The 22308-nt window shown below is 50.4% G+C and overlaps 5 protein-coding genes across 6 annotated transcripts in view; 4 read left to right on the top strand and 1 right to left on the bottom strand.

Annotated features, from left to right (window-relative positions):
* The first annotated feature begins 96 nt into the window (after positions 1 to 96).
* LOC101773107 (dirigent protein 16) lies at positions 97 to 1462 on the top strand. Its single transcript, XM_004985679.3, has one exon. The coding sequence runs from the start codon at positions 425 to 427 to the stop codon at positions 1262 to 1264; it is 840 nt and encodes a 279-aa protein (XP_004985736.1). The 5' UTR covers positions 97 to 424; the 3' UTR covers positions 1265 to 1462.
* Positions 1463 to 1466: 4 nt separating this feature from the next.
* On the bottom strand, positions 1467 to 6948 carry LOC101773518. Of its 2 annotated transcripts, XM_004985680.3 has the most exons (7): positions 6811 to 6948; positions 6263 to 6355; positions 5949 to 6083; positions 5724 to 5822; positions 4980 to 5120; positions 2677 to 4298; positions 1467 to 2595 (listed from the first exon to the last, which is right to left on the bottom strand). In XM_004985680.3, the coding sequence occupies exons 1-7, from the start codon at positions 6889 to 6891 to the stop codon at positions 1707 to 1709; spliced, it is 3060 nt and encodes a 1019-aa protein (XP_004985737.1). In that variant the 5' UTR covers positions 6892 to 6948; the 3' UTR covers positions 1467 to 1706. The 2 variants fall into 2 exon arrangements, with proteins under 2 accessions (XP_004985737.1, XP_004985738.1); XM_004985681.3 differs by having other exon boundaries at positions 2677 to 4342; positions 5949 to 6355; positions 6811 to 6866.
* A 1172-nt stretch (positions 6949 to 8120) lies between these two features.
* Positions 8121 to 10068, top strand: LOC101759344 (xyloglucan galactosyltransferase KATAMARI1 homolog). Its single transcript, XM_022823157.1, has 2 exons — positions 8121 to 8254; positions 8412 to 10068. The coding sequence occupies exons 1-2, from the start codon at positions 8219 to 8221 to the stop codon at positions 9972 to 9974; spliced, it is 1599 nt and encodes a 532-aa protein (XP_022678892.1). The 5' UTR covers positions 8121 to 8218; the 3' UTR covers positions 9975 to 10068.
* Positions 10069 to 13520: 3452 nt separating this feature from the next.
* Positions 13521 to 15358, top strand: LOC101758944 (xyloglucan galactosyltransferase KATAMARI1 homolog). Its single transcript, XM_004987124.3, has one exon. It carries the CDS (start codon positions 13674 to 13676, stop codon positions 15174 to 15176), a length of 1503 nt encoding a protein of 500 aa, XP_004987181.3. The 5' UTR covers positions 13521 to 13673; the 3' UTR covers positions 15177 to 15358.
* A 6329-nt stretch (positions 15359 to 21687) lies between these two features.
* LOC101758539 (xyloglucan galactosyltransferase KATAMARI1 homolog) overlaps positions 21688 to 22308 on the top strand; it is a 2421-nt gene continuing 1800 nt past the window's right edge. Inside the window, exon 1 of the mRNA XM_004987123.3 lies at positions 21688 to 22301. Coding sequence (XP_004987180.1) covers positions 22037 to 22301 — 265 coding nt within the window. The 5' untranslated portion in view covers positions 21688 to 22036. The remainder of the gene's footprint in view (positions 22302 to 22308) is intronic.

Genomic DNA, 22308 nt, shown 5'->3' with positions numbered 1-22308 from the left:
GTTTCTGAGATCGCTGTCACTGACAAAGTGACAACTGACAAGTGCTTTTGGACGAGTAAGCTTCAGCATTCAGCGTCTCACCAAGCCGTTGAAGCCAGCATGTTTTTCGCAGCTATTATTTCAGTGTTTCCTTATTTGATATATGAGACCGGCTACTATTTCAGGGTTGTTGGTTCAGGTAGACCCACTTCAGTTCCTCACAACTCAACTGCTTCACTCTTGCTCCAGATGTTCTGGGAAGAACACACAACTACTTCACTCGTTCATGCCTTCAGATGCATACTTGCATGCAAACATCCTTCAACATGACAACATGTATAAAAACCTTCTCTTACCAATCGTTTAACCACCAAGAAACACATAGAAATATACACAGCTGAGCTCCAGAAACGAGCACGTCCAATCCAACCAACAAAACCCCAAGATGTTGAGCTTCCCATCACCAGCCGTTCCTCTCACCGTCCTCCTCATCGCCACGCTCCACGTCGCCGCCGTCCACGCGCAGATACCTGCCGCGGCAACGACCGGCGCCGCGGTCGCCGCGACAAACCCGCAGTCAGGCAGCGCCGGCGGTGTCGGCGGCGCCGGCGCCGGCGCCGGCGGCCCGGACGCGCCGCTGGAACTCTACATGCACGACATCCTGGGCGGCTCGAGCCCGACGGCGCGGCCCATCACGGGCTTGCTCGGCAACATCTACAACGGGCAGGTCCCCTTCGCGCGCCCCATCGGCTTCAGCGCGCCCCGGAACGGCGTGGCGATCCCCAACGCCAACGGGCAGGTGCCGACGGTGAACGGCAACAACGGCATCCCGCTGGACACCGGCCTGTCCGGCGCAGGGTTCCTGCAGCCCGGGAGCGGCGCCGCGGCCGCGGCGGCCCCGGCGCAGGTGCAGCTCGGCCCCGACGGGCTCAGCCTCGGGTTCGGCACGATCACCGTCATCGACGACGTGCTGACGAGCGGGCCGGACCTCGGCGCGCAGCCGCTGGGGCGCGCGCAGGGCGTGTACGTGGCGAGCTCCGCAGACGGGTCGTCGCAGATGATGGCGTTCACGGCCATGATGGAGGGCGGCGAGTACGGGGACACCATCAACTTCTTCGGGGTGTACAAGGTGGGCACGCCGCTGTGCCGGCTGTCCATCACCGGCGGCACCGGCAAGTTCAAGGGCGCCTGCGGGTTCGCCGAGGTGCGTCCGCTCATCGCCTCCGGCCAGCACGTCACCGACGGCGCGGAGACGCTGCTGAGGATCACCGTCCATCTTGCTTAAGTAGTGGCAAGCCTTGCGTTTCCCGTGGTTGCACTTGTGCTCGAGCTATAGCCTGAGTTGGTTGTTTCGAACCTGTCATATCGGTGCATGCGTGCAGTGTTCGCGTCTCATGGATCATATGATGCTGTAACTGCAAGTATGTATTTGTGTCTGCGGGGCGTACGAATTATGAAAGCAGTAAAAATTGTTGTGTGGTTACTTATACAAAAGATCTCGCGTACACCTGCTTGCAACATTCCGACATGCATGTCAAACATGCATGATCCATCCCCTGTGTTACACTGTCTGCATCTTCACAATTTCGCCTATCTAGAACCAGTGAACGATTTGCAGCAAATTGAAATGCACCAGTCGACATGTATTTGTTTTTCAATCACATTTACAGGGGAGTTCATTCTTACAGCACGGCAACGAATGTCATCTGAGACGGTACGCTTCCATATCAGATTTCGTCAGACAAAGTAGCAATCTGGGAAACTGCATCCTCAAGGCGAGACAAGTGTGCAGCAAACCTATCCTTCAGCTCTGCAGAATCCGCTTCATCAAAGGCGCCTCGCATAACCTTGAGACCATTCTGCAGCAACAGCATCCCTTCGCAGATTCCATCCGGCACCTTCCTCTTCCTCGTGCTGGCATCCTTCGTAATCACCACTTTCTCAGGCTCAGAGACAACTGTTATTTCAGAATAAGCTTCAACCAGTTTCTTCAGCGATCTCCCCTCTGAAACTAGGAACCGGAGTTGCTCTTCAGACCATCTGTCAGTGTGCAAGGCAGCCTCTTTCTGAAGATAAGCCCTCAGCTCCAGCATGAATCCGTTCTCTTCTATGCTCGTCCCTGTGCTTGCATTGTATGAAAGGGCAGCATCTCCAGGAACAAATTTCCAGAGTTGTGTAAAGGATGTGCGGGCAGCAAAGTACCCAAAGGAACCCATTACAAGGTGAATGAGTGCCCAGTGCCGTTCCTTCAGCAGGAGATGATACAGATCCCACATTGCAGAACAAAGTTCGTTAGCATCATCTTCAGTAACGTTCAAGTGACCAAGAATTGCCATGAAGGAAGCCATCGATGGTTTGCATTGAGACAGCACTGCATTTGAGTTATCTGAAGTGGACAAGAACAGAGTGTGCAACTGCAAAGTCAACTTCTCCATCTCACTGAATGCGCAGAGATGCCTCGTGTTTGAGATAATATCCAACATGGAGCTAATGTGCTTGGCAAGGTGATCCTTAACACTATCTGGTGCAGTTCCATACATGTTTATGAGAGAGATGGTGAACTTAAACATAGCGGCGATGCTCTTCTCGTCTACGATACCAACATCCTTTATCTCGCTGTGAAAAAGACAGTACAGATGTAAAAGAAAGCCATCATCATCAGACTGAAAAATGCTACCAGTAAGGGAAAGGACTTACCAACGCTGCAACACAGAGGCTAGAGCATGTACAGGAAATCCTATCACACCCCAGCTAGAAGGTGGAGCATTGATTGCTCGATGATTCTTGGAGTAGTTCTCCAGGTAACCAGCAAAAGAGGTAAACATTTTCTTCACAGCAAGCTCCTTTATACCACCAGATAATGAATCGAAAGGAAAACCTTCCATCAGCAATGCTAAGTGTAAGATCGAGGACTTGGAAGAGTTTTCATCATTCAGCACACATGTATATACTTGATCAACAGTTGCAGAAGATGCATAGCTCAAGATTATGCACAATGAACGTGCAACCTTCCGCAAAGTACTGAGAGGCACAAGAACTTCCTCTGGTGATGCCACAGTTTGTAACAGGAGGAATAGTTGACTAACCATATTAATTGAAGTCTCAGTTTCAGCGTAACGCATGAAGAAACACCATAGTTCTGTAATGATTTCCAAACAAAGGAAATGGGGATGGAAAAGGTTTTCAAGTAAGAAAGCTTCCAGCTCATTCCAAGCAGCACTCGAGGCAACAGCAGAAATCATAAAAGTCTTCAAGGCTTGTATGAGAGAAGTATACACAGGTTGCCAAACTACTGCAGGAGAATGGTCTGCACCATATAAGGCAGGGATTTCGAAGCCAAGGACATATGAGTAGATGTCTTCTGAAGTTAAGATATTAAGAAGAGTTTGTAGCTTGTTAGATAACTCAATTACCACCTCTTCTGTCAACCACGAGGAAGCATTGAGAAGGTGCAAAAACACAACTAACTCAGCAGGTAAAAGTGCTCTATTTCTATGATCAACATCTGAATCCGTAGAGAAAATGCAATCCAATGAAGCCAAATTTATCTCTATCTGATTAGCTTGTCTCATGTGATCTGAACTATTAGCTTCTTCGTTTTCAAAAAAATAACATGCAAGCTGACATTTGGAATCTGGTGTTACTTCAGATGACTTCATAAGTGTATCTAGTAAAACAAATAAAGTTGGCTCCAACAACTCAACAAGTGCCTCATTTGCTGCTTTCAATTGTGGCTTCTTGCTGAATAAAATGCTTGCGGATGTGATCACTAGTGCACACCTGATTATATTCTTGTGTATAATCATCGCTTCAGATGGATATGCCGAACAAATCCTTACAGCATTTATCAAGAAAAACTTGATTGGTAGGAATGCCCTTCTGGCTTCAGAGGTACCAATGGCTTCTGGTAACGGCGTGCACCATGTTTCGGCAGCAACTCTCAGAGATTCTATGGACAGAGAGAGAAGGGTTAGGATGATTTCTCTGACATTTATTTTTTCTTCAATCATTCCTTTACCATTTTGCAGTAAGGAGACTACACCCTTCCATGATACATTCAGCAAAGTCACCTGGCTTCCACCACTGGATGCTGCATAGGTTCCCAATTTACACAAAGTCTGAATAGTGGATGATGTAATCCTGGTCACATCACTAGCAAGACCTTGTTCAATGTGTTTCACAGTAGTATCTTCATCAGGTATGCTCATTTTGCAGTTATCTGCTTTTGCAGCCTCAGAGTATGCCCGGCACAGCTTGGTTGTTTCATCTAGAAAAACAGGTGCAGCCCTAGCGATATCCGGTGCAGCTCCATGAATTTTCTGTGACCATATATCCATCAGAGAGATATACAATGACATCATTTCTGCAACATTAACACGGCAAGAGTTTGAAAAGAACGCCACTATCTCATATTCATATGATCAGAGTATGCTGATAAGATATATCAAGACTAAGGATTAGGAAGTTCATTACAATGATGAATTTCCAATATTCCATGTAATATCCCATTTGAAATTGCTAAAAGATATGTAAGTAATTTGAATATGGGCATCAAATGAATGGTAACAAATTTAACTCTAATAAGCAGCGCACTACTCTTAGGAAAGGGGAGAATATCTATGAAAAGATAACACATACAATTACCTAATACTCCCTCCATACCAAATTACTGTTCGTTTTGGCTTTTCTAGATACATTCCTTTTGATATACACCTAGATATATACTATGTCTAGATACATAGCAAAAGTGATGTATCTAGAAAAGCCAAAACGAATAGTAATTTGGACGGAGGGAGTATAATATAAGATTAGGCAAAGTGTGGCTGAAATCATACACATATATGCCAATACTTTTGCTAAAGAACTGATTAGCGAAAGAGTTTAAAAGAATTCTTTCTCAGTAAATTGATTTTTGACTTATACAGGATATATTGCCAGTTTGCCACTGGCTTTGCCATTTCAACAAGTTAATTCTACCACTGTACTAGATAAAAGTTTACCTTGTTGTCAACTATTGAGCTTTCCGTCAGACTTAGCAACTCTGAAATAAAATCACCGGTAGTGTGCACCATATCTACAGTAATGCATTTCGCCGCGGAAGGAAGGAGCTTGATCGAGATATTTAAGGTCATTGAAATTATCTGGAGTCAAGAAGTTGAGTTTCTATTAGATTTCTCATGAGAAGGATACCAGAAATGGATCAAGGATGCAGTGGCACTCCAGATATAGTAACATTAAGTATAAAAGCAAAATGGCCAAGTTAGTGAAGAGATGTGAAAATTTGTAGTCCTACTATACAATTAGCTTCAACTTTTGCTTATAGACACTTATTTTGCCTTACAAAGATTCTGTCCACAAGTTCTGTTGTAACTAAATTCATGTCGTAATGCAACTTTCTGTCAATAAGTTATATGATATGTACTGTATAACCCACAGTGATAGCTACAAAGAAACTTGGCATGTGCTAATTGCAAGGTTCTACCATCCACTGTCTTTAATAGTGATTTCTTCTGGAACTCTGGAAATAAAGTGGAATCACAAATAATACACGAGCATTGGTATAAGATTTCAGTTTATATCATAAACATGTATGGATATATGGTCTGCTTTAGGCTACAACCTTACAGAAGAAGGGCAGAGGAAAGGGGTAGCAGATTATATATCAATATATATTGTTATAATCCATCAAATTAACACAAACAATTTAAGCAATGTCAAAGGCACAGTTCCACATTTCAAATGACCTCTGGGAGAATTCTGGAGTGTTCTTCCTCTTGGACCTCTTCAGATTCCTCAATAGATTCGACAGACCACAGGAGATGCTTCCCACACCATGAGCTGGCCTAGTATAGATATACGAGCAATTAAATTTGGTTTCATTGGTTGAACAAGATTGCAGATAGCCACTACAGTTGGCAAACACCTCCCAAGGTCCCTAACGAACTCCACTTAAAAAATGTAAAAATTACCTTTGAAATAAGAGCAAGAAATTGCCCCAGACAATCAGTCGTATCTATACATGAGCACTTCAGAGCAACCTGCAAAATTGACTTGTGTAGCACGCAGTGCAATACACCTGAACATCCAGAATCATCCCAAGATACCTAAAATGCTGTGAAGGTAATACACCGAAGCACAGTAACAGCAAATGCTCAGAGCATCAACTAGGACTAACTGAATCAGCAGCAGCTTCTAGGTGGTGAGACTTGTCATCCGATCTCTATTTGCAAATAGTAAAGGCTAAAGAATTAAATGAAATAATAATCAAGGGGGACAAGGATACAGTAAGACTGTCAAGTATTAGGCTCAGATCATCTGGAGAATACTCAAAGGAACTCTCGAGTTGGTTGATAAGGGCAATTCTATTCTCCAGCACCTGTTAAAAATCGATATAAAGTTAGCATGCTGCAATTGACTTCATTGCACAAACGTCATATTAAGCCTCATATTAACATGCCATTCGCTGTTTCAGAAGAAAAACGCAATGTCTGAACTCTGAAAGCAAATGGAAATGAACAGAACAATTAATCGCTAACTAGCATCACAACAATAAGACATGAGACCTCCAATACAAATGGGGAGCTTACCAAATGAGCTCGGAAAACACTACTCACATCCACCCACGCAAAACGCGTTTGCTAGCGTCTATTAATTGGCAATCCAATTAATTCCAAGTTTCACGAGCGCGTACCCAATCAGGGCACCACCGCGAATTCATGGCGGCCTGGACCAAATCAAACCCTAGGGGGAGGGGAATGGGCGGGACGGAACGGACGAAGCGGAACCGCGAAATCGGCGCCTCGACGAGAAGCGAAGGAGATGATGGCGTACCTCGGAGGATTTGATCGTCTCTAGGAGGGACTCCAGGTCGCCACGCCTCCCCACCGGCACGCCGCCGCCGTCGACCTCCATTGCTCGCTCGCTCTGGCACCCCCGGGACGGCGCGTGGCTGCTGGCTGGTTTTGCCGTTTCCCGCCTCTTCCGTTAGTCATCCGCGCTCCATCCACTACTAATTGGACTGAGAAAGTATTTCTTAGTTTGGGCTTGCTATTTACTTCAATAAAAGTTTGGGCTTGTCGTTGCGGTGGAGGCGGCGGACAATGGGCCTGAACCACAAAATTAAATACTAATGGGCCTTACTATCTATCAGCCCGTTCGGCCTAACGTCGTCTTCGTCTCGTGCTCAAGCTCAACGTCCTGCTTGGTGACAAGCAAGTTGCTAGCAGAAATATGCAATGGTGAGAGCGCTCTAAGAGATTGACGCTTTGTTTACGAAAGCCATTGTCAGAAAGCTATGCGAAATTTGTGGAGAGGAGGAACGTGCGTAGGCCTAGCTACAGCCTACAGATAGAAATGTACGCTCTCTTAATTAGCCACTGTGAATTAGCATTGTTACAGTAGTATACTGTGGGATCCCTAGTGCTATTAACATACTCCTATTTTGTTATTTGCTAAGCATATTCAACTTTTGTAACAGTATTTTTTTTTAACGTCAAAGCGTACAGCAGCAAATGGCAAGGGATACTATGTATAGCAAACTTTGAAAGCCTGCAAGTAGATCTCTGTTCATGACATGGTCGGCGCAAGTCTCTAGTGAAAAAATAGACTCATGTCAGATTGCATGTGTACTGCAGCACGTACAGGACCTAATGACCATCTCCTAACAAGAAAAATGAAAAAGAATAAAGTTGGTCAACGATCCCCCCTAATGTAAAACTAGCAACCGGTGGACCTAAAGATCCGGTAGAACAGCGGAATAATTATTAATGTACAGAAGGAGCACAAACAAAATGGACCTTGTGCAGAAACTGCCATCGTGCAAGTTCATACAGTACGTACCCGATGTACATACTATACGAGGGAGTGCACAAGTGTTACCATTGACCAATCAATTATCAAAATAATTACCCGAACAATCGGACGATTAAAAATCCTTAAACAATCTTGCAGTTAATGCCACTCCGCTGTCAACGCTGCTCCGAACCGAGGGCCGCCTCTGCAGTCTGCACAGGAAAGCTGACTGATCTGCTTCGGTATTCCCGTTGAATTCCAGAAACTTCAGAGCACGGGTGTAGGCCATTCATAGGGTGTGTGGTTCGTCACTCGTCTGCATTTGTAAAGACTGCATCCTTATTCCTTCGTCATCCTCAGTTCCTCAACTGGAATTGATCATCCAGTCCAGACTCCAGAGTGATCCTTCGCTATAGTATACTGTGCATGATTCTAGCTACACTTCAGCATGCAACTAAGCGTGGCTAACTCCATCATACAACTGGTGAGAGACATCTCAATTCCCTTCCTCTGATCTTGGCTGAGCCTACTTCCGTTTCGAATTGGTCATACCATGCTTGAAATGCACTTCATCATCAGCACGAGTTGTTTCTCTTTGCCTTTTCCCCGGATTATATCAATGCTTCTTGATTCGCCTGCAGCTGTCCAAAACTGCAGCGAAAGGCGGCGGCGTTCGGTCGCGCCGGGCAGTCGGCGGAGCGAAGGGAGTGGAGAAGGCCGCGGCGAGCGCGCTGCCGCCGCTGCGGCTCCTCGCCATCCTCGCCGTGATAGCATGGACCCTGTTCCTCTACTTGCAATTCTCCGTGCTCAGCGCCGCGGTGGAGGTGGAGGAGGTGAGCCATGGCGCCGACAGCGCCGACCCGTGCCGGGGCCGGTACGTCTACGTGCACGACCTGCCGCCGCGCTTCAACGCTGACATCATCCGCGACTGCCGCAAGACCGAGGACCACTGGGGCGACATGTGCGGGTTCGTGAGCAACGCCGGCCTCGGCCGGCCGCTCGCCGACCGCGCCGACGGCGTCATCACCGGCGAGGCCGGGTGGTACGGCACGCACCAGTTCGCGCTCGACTTCATCTTCCACAACCGGATGAGGCAGTACGAGTGCCTCACCAACCACTCGGCCGTGGCCAACGCCGTGTTCGTCCCGTTCTACGCCGGCTTCGACTTCGCCCGCTACCACTGGGGCTACGACAACACCACCAGGGACGCCGCGTCCGTGGACCTGGCGGAGTGGCTCATGGCGCGTCCCCAGTGGCGGCGCATGGGGGGACGCGACCACTTCCTCGTCGCCGGCCGGACGGGGTGGGACTTCCGGAGGAGCAACAACGTGGACCCGGACTGGGGCAACGACCTCCTCGCCATGCCGGCCGGCCGGAACATGTCGGTGCTTGTGCTCGAGTCCACGTTCCTGCACAGCAGCGACTACTCCGTGCCGTACCCGACCTACTTCCACCCCAGGTCCGACGCCGACGTGCTCCGGTGGCAGGACAGGGTGCGCGGCCAGCGGCGGGAGTGGCTCATGGCGTTCGTGGGCGCGCCGCGGCCGGACGTTCGAATGGACATCCGGATCCGGGATCACGTCATCGCGCAGTGCAAGGCGTCCAGCGCGTGCGCCCTGCTTGCGTGCGCGCGCGCCCCCGGAAGCCCCCAGTGCCACGCCCCCGGCGACATCATGCGGCTGTTCCAGAAGGCGACCTTCTGCCTGCAGCCGCCGGGGGACTCGTGCACGCGGCGGTCGGTGTTCGACTCCATGGTGGCCGGGTGCATCCCGGTGTTCTTCCACACGGCGTCGGCGTACAAGCAGTACCGGTGGCACCTCCCCAAGGACCACCTCAACTACTCCGTGTACATCCCAGACGCCGACGTCCGGCGGCGCAACGTCAGCATCGAGGCCGTGCTCCGGGCGATCCCGCCGGACACGGTGGAGAGGATGCGGGAGGAGGTGATCAAGCTCATCCCGAGGGTTTCGTACGCCGACCCCAGGTCGAGGCTGGAGACCATCAAGGACGCGTTCGACGTCGCCGTCGAGGGGGTCCTCGACACGGTGGCGCGGATCAAGAAAGGTGAGTACGTGGACAGTGGTCGGCCGGTCAGCGAGGACCCGCCGAACCTGTACGTCTCGACGGAGTCGAGGTTCGGGCCTAAATCCGTCGTTTCCAGAATAATGATGACGCTTAAACAATGGATTCAAGGACGCCGCTAACGCTGCCAGTGTAAAAAGGGGGGGAAATGCTGGATAGTCGAATCAGTTCACGAGATTAGTCGTTTACACATTAATTGGGTGAGTACAATGTTACACGTTATTGTTCTATATCGTATATTGGGTTCAGCTGAGTTTTCAGTCCCAAATTGAGCACTCGAGGTCGCGAAACGTTTTCTTATTCGACGAACTAGGAGTATGTCTACAGCCAGTTCAAATGCTGAGTTTTCAAAAATTAACAACCGATTAAATTACCACGTCCCTAAGGCCATTTTCAATGAGGGATTTCATATTTATGTTTTCAAAAGTGGCTGTCTAGGTGGTGCCCGAGTGCTTTGACAACCCTGCACACTCAAATTTTATAGCCATAGGATGAAGATTCAACACTCCACGCGTTTCTTCTCCACCTAATCCTCTTCTACCTCAAGGTAGCCAGTTTTTACTGGTGACGAGAAGTGGTGACGAGAAGCTCCCTGCAACACTCCCTAACCCCACCCTCCTCATGCTAACCTATTGTGATGAGCTCCTCCCGCCTCACCCTACCCCACCAGATATCCTCTACCACCCGGCTGGCGGCATCCCCGCCGCCTCACCTCCCGCCCACCAACTGCAACCACCATCGGGCCCACCTTCCTCCTTGACCATCCCTCTATGCCCAAGGATTCCAAGAAAAAAGCTCGCCGGAGTTTGAAACCCAAACCCCCAACATCTAACCCGAATCCTAACTCCTTGTCCTCACCAGAGCTCACTAGAGATGTGGAAGATGATTTGAATTTTGCCGGAGATGGTGAATCTCAGCTATATAGGGAGAGAAGAAAATTCAAGTGTGGGAAGGTAAGAAATACTCACACATGATTTAGCAATCCCCTTTCGAAATACCACATATGAAAAAAAACTATTTAATTCGTAGTTGAGATAACTTTATATAATGCATTAATTCGTTCATTGTTGTTTCCTTGGTCACATACAAGACACAAACAATTTTGAAAATAGTGTATACATGAACTCAATTTACCTATCTCTTCATTAACTCTTTGCCACGTTAAAAAATGCTATCACGATACTCTATTAAATAAGTATGAAACTCCCATTAAAAATGGCATGTTCTGATGCGCCCGCAGACAAAGATAGACCTGATGCACGAGGAAGCATGCAATTTTCCAAATTTATATTTCCACACAACTTCACTCATGTAGTTTTTAAAAGATAAAAAATTAACACATAAAAGACAATATGAAACATGTCCGAGGGAGAAAAACATATGCACCAAAAAATTAGAATGGCAAACTTAAGAGAATCGTCAAAATACCAGAGTCCATGTAATCTTGTAGTATATGGTCAACCTTAACATCTTGTTTGGAACAAAATGAATGATTAATATCTTGTTTGGAACAAAATGAATGAAGAATATAGGAACAGAAAGATACATGAATAGTAAAAAAATGCTATGGCAAAATAAAGAAAGATTAGGTGTTTGGAACATAGGAGGAAACTTAATTTAAACTAGACTCATAAAGAAAAAAAATTCATGTGTCACATGAGTGAAACAACGATCCTCCTCACCTGAATTTTTCAGGAGTTGGATGAACATCCGACATCTCTCTATCATCTTCAACCTTCAGGTACCGATGCCTTTTTCCTTCTCCCCGAGCTCCCTCGCCCCTATCACCGCCTCATGTGCCTCCACCCTGCCACAGACGGGCTAGGGTCTCACCACATCATCGTGCCAGCTGCCGCCACATAAGGGATATGGGTACCACATGGGTCACTACCGACCAGGATACTGGACGGACCTGACAAGTGGGTCTGCCTGATCAGGGTGTGCGGGTCAAGGACATGAAGTTGCTTGGAGTACATGTCAAGGTAAGAAGACAATCCAGATCTGCCCGGATATCATGGAACGCGTATTGTATTCCGACTCAGATTACTTTCCATGTAACTACCGAATAGATTAGATTCAAACCGACTTGTAACCCTAGGTCGTCAACCTATATAAGGCGGCCAAGGGAGCCCCCGAGGGCATCTTATCTCATACCGGCAATACAATCCACGCACATAGGACGTAGGATATTACTCTCCGGAGGTCCAAACCTGTCTAGAACCCTTGTGTCCCTCGTGTTCTCGTGATCACCTTCGAGTTCTTGGTTTCACAATCGCCCTCACCTACAAATCAACCATTTGGGTAACACCCTGGTGGACTGACGGGCTACCAAATCCAACACCACCATCGTTGCCCACGTCCTGACCTAGCCCAACCGGCCTCCTCCACCGCTTGGCCGGCAGTAACATCGTCGTCGTGCCTCACCGCCGTGCGCCCGCCACCTTCACCGGACCTTCCCTCTAGCTCCCAATTCCGAAAACCCAAACCCATAAACCTTGAACCCCTAATCTCGTCAGAGCTACTTGCCGACTTGCTAGAGCTCGAATCCAACCTTCAGCTAGGTTCAATTGAAATTGAGTGAGGAGCAACATCAAATCACTCGAGTGAGGAATAGCATTTCCCCCCAAAACAGCTAGTAACCATGCAACAAGCTGTGGATTGCAAATGCATCTCTCTCTGTTTTAGCATCTGGTGCCGGGGGGGGGAGGGGGGGGGGGAGGGGGGGGAAGCAGTGCGTCATGAGGAGACCAACGCCGGAAAAGAGCGTTAGTCCTGGGTCCCAGCAACAATTGCGTTCGAGACCGATTTGCATGAGGACGAAACGGTTGGCGACCAAGGAACAACCAAAGTTCTTGCTAGTCGCTATGTTGCCTGGCTTGTTCCTTCACTCTTCTACACGCGCTTTGCCTCCGGCTTCAGCCAAGGAAATGAAAAACAAGATATTAGAATGGATGTTCTCATTCCTATGACATGAGCATCTGGCTACAGTATTCCTAAGGAAATGAATCGCCGCTTCCTCCGTTCTTAACGCTTATTTATCTTCCTTTCATCCATTTTGGGATTCTTATGATTTCCCTTTGATATCCTTCAATCCAAACAGGGCCCAAACGTCTGATGAGACTACTGTCGCAGAAAGCGCCTGATTTTGTATACTGAACCTTGTAACTTGCCATTCGATCCAAATGCTTCTGTAGTTCTCTTGCACGGTGCATGCTGCTGTCGCGCGTCGGAGCACTCCGTTCTTCTTCCATTGCTTCAGCAACACGCGGCCCGGCCGGCGATGCAACGCTCGATCGCGCGCGCCCCGAGGACTGAGCAGGCCTGATTAATGCTAAGCCATTATTAACCTTGATCCACGATCCGCTAATGGAATTTTTTAACCCCCGCGTCAACTCCTCAAGTAGCGCGACTGCCCCAAACCCATGTGCAGTGCAGCCCTCGCGATGCTGACCATGGCGGCAAGCGAGTCGTCGCTGGCCGATGACTCCAGTGCGACGCCGACGCGCGGATCTCCTCTCCATTCCTCTCCGTGTTCCGCTCCATCAGATCAGTACGATCTTGCATTAGATCCGTCGGCAGACGCATTCTTTTTTTCCTTATTTGCCTCGTCTTCGATTGGGGGTCCGATGATTCGTGGCTCGTGCAGTCTCCGGTTCCTGACGCGCGATTCCATTCGATTCTTCACAACTGGTCTGCACTGTACAGACACTAGCCTTCTCCTGCACATGTGTTGTCATTTCCGGTTTCCGCATGCTTACACTATACTCTAATAAGCTCACCCGAGGAACTCGACGACACGGCGTAGCAGACTAGCAGTAAGCATGGAGAAGACCGGCGCCCACGGCGGTAAGCGGTGGCTGCCACGCCTCCTCCTGCTCGCCGCCCTTTCGTGGCTCCTCATGGTCTACTTCCACCTCGCCGTGTTCCGCGCCCCGCTGGTGAGCGCGCCGCACGCGTCCATCGTCGCCGTCCCGTCCGATGGCGCCGAGGACGGGCAGCGTTTCCTACTCCGGCAACAGCAGCAGCTCAAGAAGATCGGGTCAACCAGCGTTGGCGCGCTCCATACGGCGGTGGCGGAGCGGCGCCCGCGCGGCGGCGACGACGCCGCCTGCCGCGGGCGGTACGTGTACATCCACGACCTGCCGCCGCGGTTCAACGCGGACATCCTCGCCAACTGCGCCCACTGGTACCCGTGGCACAACATGTGCGGGTACCTCGAGAATGGCGGCCTCGGCGAGCCGGTGGACAACGCGGACGGCGTGTTCGCCGACAAGGGCTGGTACGCCACGGACCACTTCGGCCTCGACATCATCTTCCACCGCCGCGTCCAGCAGTACGACTGCCTCACCGACGACCCCTCCCGCGCCGCCGCTGTCTTCGTGCCGTTCTACGCCGGCTTCGACATCGTGCAGCACCTGTGGGGCGTCAACTCCACGGCCAAGGAGAAGGACGCCCTGTCGCTCGACCTCGTCGAATGGCTAACGCGCCGGCCCGAGTGGCGCGCCATGGGCGGCCGCGACCACTTCTTCCTGTCCGGGAGGACGGCGTACGACCACCAGAGGCAGCCGGAAAGCGACTCCGAGTGGGGGAGCAAGCTCCTCCACCTCCCCGCCGTGCAGAACATGACGGTGCTCTTCGTCGAGAAGCTCCCGTGGACGGACTTCGACTTCGCCATACCGTACCCGACCTACTTCCACCCGGCCAAGGACGCCCAGATCCTCGAGTGGCAGCGGCGGATGCGCGCCATGAAGCGCCGGTGGCTCTTCTCCTTCGCCGGCGGCGCGCGGAACGACCCCTACTCGATCCGGCACCACCTCATCCGGCAATGCGGGTCGTCGAGCTTCTGCAAGCTGGTCCAGTGCCGGAAGAACGAGCGGAACTGCCTCATCCCGAGCACCTTCATGCGCGTGTTCCAGGGCACGCGCTTCTGCCTGCAGCCGACGGGGGACACGATGACGCGGCGGTCGGCGTTCGACGCCATCATGGCCGGCTGCGTGCCGGTGTTCTTCCACCCGGACTCGGCGCACACGCAGTACAGGTGGCACCTCCCGGAGGCGCACGAGACGTACTCGGTGCTCATCCCCGAGGCCGACGTGCGCGCAGGCAACGTCAGCATCGAGGAGACGCTCCGGAGGATCCCGCCGGAGGTCGCGGAGCGGATGACGGAGACCGTGATCGGGCTGATTCCGAGGCTGGTGTACGCGGACCCGAGGTCGAGGCTGGAGACGCTCAGGGACGCCGTGGACGTGACGGTGGAGGCGATCGTCGCCAGGGTCAACAAGCTGAGGGAGGAGATGGGCGGCGGAAGTGCTCAGCAAAGTTAGATCGGAAAATTAGCTGGGGAGAGATTATCAGCTGATAGAAATGCATTAGCACATTGAGAAAAAAGGGGGAAAGGAGATCGAATGTCCGATGACGGGTATAGGACGCGATGCTCGCTCTTGAGGTTTCAGTGTATTTCTGTCGCAGTCTGCAGAGGCGTGCTGTACCACTGACACTGGCTTTGAATGATGAAGCAAATTTTGGATTCTGTAAAAACCTACAACTAGCTAATAATTAGATCGTGAATCGTGAGTCACCTTTCATTCTCGTCCGTAAACCGCAGAGACCGGTGCATAGTCCATGACGATGGCAGCGCAGACTACTTTGCTAGCGGAAATAGGGAGTCCACTGGGCCCGGTTCACTTCGGTAGTATAGCAAGGCTTCGATGCCAAATAAGTCCACTAGGCCCAGTGCACTTCATTTCAATACGCACGCAGCAGGCCCGATCTTTTTAGTCCTGTTTTTGCTGGATTTAGGAGCCCAATCGTTCGGCAAACAGATCCGCTCACTGCTGGTCCATTGCGGAGGACGGACCGTGAATGCATATTTTTGGCCCAAACCAATACTGCCCACCCATCATCATCCACGCGTACATGCGGCGCGAAAAGCCCACCAACCGTTCGGCAAACAGGCCCGCTGCTTGTATCCTGTGAGCTGTGATGTTGTCAATTTTCTTATTTTTAGCGCGCGTTCCTGATGTGATTCCTAGCGATGTGTTTCAAACCCCGCTCTCAACCTTCCATTTCGTCCACTCGTACTTGTCCAAGCTTGAAGAAGCGGCGGAATTGTCTGATTACCAGGAGCCTGCTGCTACGAGTCTGCAGCAAAGTCCTCCCAAATGGATCCCTCCCCCGTTGGCGTTGGGTACGACGAAGTTGAGTGTTGATGGAGCAGTCACGCGAGCAAAGCTTGGGTTTCAGGGTTTGGTATCAAGGGAACAGCTTGGGTGGTTAGCCAGCCGGGATCAGCGAGCAAAGCTATGTGTTTAGCGCAAAACTTCGACATGAACAGTTTTTCCGTGTGGCCTCAGATTGCCCTAGAGGTAATTAATTTGTTTTTAACGAACCAGCAGGAGAGCTGTCAATTATATTAAAAAGTAGATGTTCCTAGATGGGAAAAAATAATTACAGGCCGCTTGGGGTAAGATAAAAACATACACACTCGCGAATAGAAATGCGTCCTAGAGGTAATTAATAGCATGAAAGGAAAACCAAAGTGCAAGTATATGGCAGGCAGTCCTGGAGGAGTTTAGGTCCAGACGAGAAAGCTTCAAGCATGTGGAGTTCCAGTCACGAATGCAGGAAATCAAATACTGTTGCTCATAATTTACAGCAAAGCAAAAGCTAGCCTGTTCTTTCAGTCCACTTCGCCATGTATGGATCGGATGCTGGAGCCTACAATGTATCATTGATCTACATGTAAAAATGTTTCGAGCAATGAATAAGCTCCTGCCTTTCGCTAAAAAGAAAAGCTGTGATGCGATGGGTTGCTTTACTGTTTCGCAACAGTTTTAACGCAGATGAGGCACGGCTGTGAGCAATAGGATTTGAACCACACACCGCAGCAGGCTTTGCTGGCTGGCTGCAGTGATGCTATCGGTCTAGCAGTTGTCTTACAGTGGTAACCATATATCAACGTTTGTTTAATTGGTAGTAGTGAATAATGTGGTCAGGATTTGCTTCTCATCCTGCAGTTACGGTACATGTTTAGGTCTGCTGGAACTCAAGAATTACCATCATATATATTTTTTTAAAAAAACGACGGGGAGAGCTGTCTATTATGCTAACTGAAAAAGAGAGGATCCAGTCGAGCTAAACGAGTTACTACAAACAATTAGCTAAAAAAGGAACACTTTACCGCCAAAAGAACAACTAGCTAAAAAAATTACAAATACCTCTTTGAATCTAAGGCTGCTGGATGAGCAGGTTGACACCTGATCCATCGAGCTTGCTGCGTGGAGGTATATATAGGAGGCAAAAGTACCAAAACCATCAGGATTCATGAGCATCTCCAATCAAAAGAAAATTAAACGGGGACCGAGGGGCATCTCTGCAACCAAATCTCGAGGCGGCACTGGTTACATAGTTTACATACAAGTAGTACGAGCCAGTAGCAACATCCTATCTAGGGCCGTGTTTAGTTGGGGAATTTGGGAGGTGCCAAATTACTGTTACAGCACTGTAGCACACTGTAGCGTTTCGTTTGTATTTGTGAATTATTGTCCAAATATTGACTAATTAGGCTCAAAAGATTCGTCTCGCAAAGTACAACAAAACTGTGCAATTAGTTTTTAATTTCATCTACATTTAGTACTCCATGCATGTACCGCAAGTTTGATGTGATGGGGAATCTTCTTTTTGCATAGTGTCAAAGTTGGGAGTTGGGAGTAACTAAACATGGCCTAGAATCTCGTCAAGCAGCAGTAAATCTGAAGACATCTCTGTCGCGCCTCGACACGCTAACATGGCCCGGCCTGTGGCTTTGAAGTCGCTGCCATTAGCCCATAGGCGCGCCGGTGATCGTGCACCCAACACACGTCGCCTAGTGCCATTGTTTTTCCCGTTTCCGGTAGGTCCGCACCTGACTGATGACACTTTTTTATGCTCCTAAACCTTACCATCATTTGGAGGTTGCAGGGTTGACAAATGGCGGCTCTCCGTGCAATTAGGGCAACCCTCAACCCAGAGACTTGCTCTACAGTCTCCACGAGTCGCAGACACATGGGAGACGTCCCGGTACCCACGTACGTGAGGCCCACTACGGAGCCATGAGATGCCACGGATATCCGAAGATGATAAATGCTTTGGGGCTCCATCAGGCCAGGGGACAGTCCCGCCCGGGGACCCGAAATGATGGGGGAAGATGGCCGCATGGGGGAGCAGATGCGCAGCGCGATGCGTCAATGCGTCATGGACGCTATGCTACGGTGTCCTCTGATTATCTTCTGGACTCTGGAGCTTTGATCAACCTAGTAACTCCTCCGGTTCTCGTTTCGTCATCATGCCCGGTATCTTGCCGATCGCGACGTTCATCCGATGAAACAAAGACTTGCATCCTTCGGTAGGGGCCATTTGCATGGCACAAGACAAAGAGCATTAGCAGCTCGGTCCAAAACAATCAAATTGGGTACAGCAGTTTGAAATTTACCAACACGTCATTTGCCCCTTGGAACTCCGGGGCCCACATGCCTTTTATGGCTTTAAAAAAAAAACTCCCCTCCCGGTTTACGACGGGCCTCCCCGACCGGGACGGACCCGACCCGGGTCAAGCGCGGCAGGCCTTGCACCGGGGCCAAAAAATTCGGTGCTGAAGAAAGCTAAACTACTCTACTCTACCCCAGACCAAAAAATGTTGGTGGGTGCCGTCGTGGTGACTGGAGTCGGGAGGTCATGTTGATATCCCAATCCAACCAGCCGGGAGTGATAGCTTTGAGTTGAGTGGTTACCTGCGTTGATGTTCCAATACAACCGGGCGAGTTTTTTTTCTTTTCTTTTACTTTTCATGCCTATGACCTCCCAAGACTACTAGTCTTGTACTTTTCTACTATATCAACGAAACACGTACGATCTTGTGCATCGTTCTTTCAAAAAAACCAAAAAATGAAGGCTCGGGACGGGTGACTAGAGGGGGGTGAATGGGAACCTTTAAAATTCTCTCCGAGAACAAGGTCTATATCCCGATAGCCACTCCAAACACACCTCGTTTCTAATCACCGAGATGATACAAGTCAATTCATGACAAACTCATTCTAGAAACGATTAGAATAGCTCAAAGTGTAGCGGAAGCAAATTGAATGAACAGGAAAAGAGCCGCTCACAAGAACTTACTGCTGCACTGCTAAAACCACCGTTGAAGCATGATGGAATTAACAGTTAAAAGCATTACTTCAAAGAAGCAGTTGTACAGTTCAGTAGACCAGCAAAAGCTTAATAACTAGAGCTAGTAGGAGGCACAAACGATTAGAATAGCCCAAAGCGTGACGGAAACAAATTGAATGAAAAGGAAAAGAGCCGCTCATAAGACCTTGCTGCTGCACTACTAAAACCACCATTTAAGATGATGGAATTAACAGTTAAAAGCATTACTTCAGAGAAGCAGTTGTACAGTCTAGTAGACTAGCAAAAGCTTAAGAACTAGAGCTAGCAGGAGGCACAAGAAGTTACTGCGAACTGAACTAATCAAGAGACTAACAACTGCTCAAGAACAGAGACCAAAACAAGCAGCCAAGCTGCTGACCGACAAAAGCTAATAAGCAATGCTCAAGCAGTAACCTAAAACAATATGCAATGATTGCCTCATCATCTATTACTGTAGTGCGAAAGAGACATTTCACTCGAGATAGTTCATCTTACGCATCTGATATACACGAAGCATGCAAAACAAATACACAGCAGGTAAAACCGTCCAACACATTGAACGCACTCGTCACCTTCACGACTTCACTTAGCTTCGACGCAAGCTTCGTGATGGTGCCACACGTCGTCCGACTCGACGCTGTCCGGCCGCATCGGACTCGCCCCTGTTTTGAGGCCAAATCGCTCGAACCCTCTCGCACGCCCCGCCAGGCGTGTTGCACACCTCGCACGACATGATTCACCGATTTCGACGCGTGTCCGGCCTCCACTAAGCTTTCAACGCCTCCAAGTCCTTCACTCCCGGCTCTGAAGACGCCTACTCAACTCACCTCCATCCTGCTTGACTCGACCGACACCGTCTTCATCCCAGTGTACTCTTGCTCTTCCGTGCACCATGTGGATCATCCGTGACCCCGCCCGGACTTCTCAGGTCCCTTGGTACAAGTCTACTCGTGTCTACCCTTCACAGCCCTAATACATCGGCACGAACCTTTCGCTTGACCTTCACCTTATGCCGCCGACCACCATGTCACATTCAACACGTGCACATCACAAGCTAAGAGACACAACACATAAGATATGTTTACACACAACACCACAGCACACAGAACACAACACTTCCGGTTAGTCGCTAGTATAATCATGCACATATAAAATATGGACTCAATCAGAAAAATCTCAAAATCATCGAGTCAATCGCTCGTCACAGATAGACCAGGCATATTTCAACTTGAAAAAAAAACGGGAATCATCAGCGCCAGTGTCGGCAGAACAGCGTTGTGTTTGCCCCCATTTCCTTTCGGGATCTGGTGCGGCGGATCCGGCACGGCGTGGGCGTGACCTCTGCCCTGCTCCTCCTGGGCTCCAGTCCAGCCTCCTGCGGCCGGCCGGCGCGTCACCGCCTGCGGGCCTCGCGACCGCTGCCACGCGGCTGTGAGGACGGGCCACCGACGGACCCGCCGGCGCCCGCACGTTTGTCTGCGTGGGGAGCGCCGGCCGCGTCCCGATCCCGTTTATTTGTCGGTCGCCTCGGCCTCGCGGAGCCTGTGGTTTCCGCGCACCTGTCCCTTGGATCCATGTGACCGGCTCGCCTGTTTGCCGCCCTGAAACAGGTGTAAACAAAGCGCAGCGGCAATGATAAAAAAGCGATCAATTGTTCTTTTTCTTCGTACGACAAAGTCCGAGACAGAATGTAGGTCGGTGAAACGTGAAAGTCTACTATAGTACTACTAATTCGTACTCCGTACATTTTATTTTGCTTAATTTCTAGGTCAACTTGATGATGCGTCATGCGTAGGTTTCGGGTGCAATTTGCAATGTTTAACGACGAAAACACTTTTTTTTGAGAGTTTGTTGTCAGTTGTCACTAACATGACGGCCACAACCTACAGATGCTGCTAAACTATACATGCATTGTGCTCCATTAATTGAGTTCGGTGGTCGGCGCATGAGAAGGGTCGTGAAAGAGGTGTCGGGTCTGCACCTCACCAACGTTCCGACGATCCTGTTGAACCACAATCCACCTAAATCAAGCTTGACGCAACAAAACCACGCATAAAAGGCGTTCACTAAAATTCAGGAGATTTGCTATCTCGCGTCTCGCGCTCGCGGGTAAACTCCGCTCGCCGTTCCAGTGGCAAACACTGTTTGACACTTGCCCTTCGTCTATGACTCTACCACCTTGCAATTGCAAGCCTTGTCGTTGTCCTGAAATTTCAGCCCCCAGTATGGGAAGTCTCTATCTTATAGGCCAATTTCTGGTGGCACATTTCGTCGCAGAACATGAGCTGGTTCGCATGTCACAGCTGTGGACCACTAGTAGACAAGACAGTATAATCAGTAAAGAGATTCGCGCAGGTGACTGCAAAATTTAACAGTTCGGGTAATCTCTGCACCTACACACTTGACACTTCCACCTGTGCTGCGCGCGCACATATTCGTTGCGTCCTGCCGTCCCCCTTGCCACCGCCACATCCAGCGCGGCCACGGCTACGCGCACGCCACTACTGCCCCACCTCCGCGGCAACCCAAGGCGGCCAGGCGCCACGTCTCCCCCGCCTCCGTCCCCACTCCGCCCTCTCCCGGCCCCCACAACGCCATCACCCTCCTCCGGCAATAATAAACCGCCCGTGTTCAAACCCCTCCAAATCCGAGGAAAGATACAAAATCCCACGCCGGCCGCTAACGAAAGCCTTGTGCGCTCGTCATAAGCCTCCGTCCGGGCGGTCCGGCCCCCCGTAAAGCCAAACCAAAACCTCCCTTTTCCCCCTCCGTTCCGCTCCCCTTCCCTCCCTCCCTCAGTCCCTCCTCTCGCGCGATCCGCCGATCCGGTTTCTCCGCGCCCGGTCGCCAATCCGACCCCAATTCCGCCGCTTGTTCTGGGTGCAATCGGCGTTCCGCCGGTGTCGTTGATGTGGCGTGGTTCGGGCGCCGGGCGGTGATTTCAAGCTGTCGGTGCGTGGGTGGTGGTGGACTTGTGGTGTTGGCGCGGGCGCGGCGGCCCTCCATGAGGCGGCGCCCGGTCCTGCCGTCCCACCACGACGACATGGAGAAGGGCGGCGGGAAGCCGGCGTCTTCGCGCCTCTGCTTCCTCGCCACGCTCTGCGCCATGTTCTGGGTACTTATCTTCTACTTCCATTTCGCCGTCGTCTCCAACGAGCCCGACGCCTCCGCGGCGCAGGCCGCCGAGGTGCGCGTTGCCCGCGCCCGCCTCCAGCTCCCCGTACCTGACGGCGCCGACCGCCTCGACCTGCCCCTCGCGCCGCCCGCGCGTGCGTC

The sequence above is a fragment of the Setaria italica genome, chromosome IX (genome assembly GCF_000263155.2).
Source record: "Setaria italica strain Yugu1 chromosome IX, Setaria_italica_v2.0, whole genome shotgun sequence".
Classification (NCBI taxonomy): domain Eukaryota; kingdom Viridiplantae; phylum Streptophyta; class Magnoliopsida; order Poales; family Poaceae; genus Setaria; species Setaria italica.
This window is presented reverse-complemented; position numbering and strand designations above follow the sequence as displayed.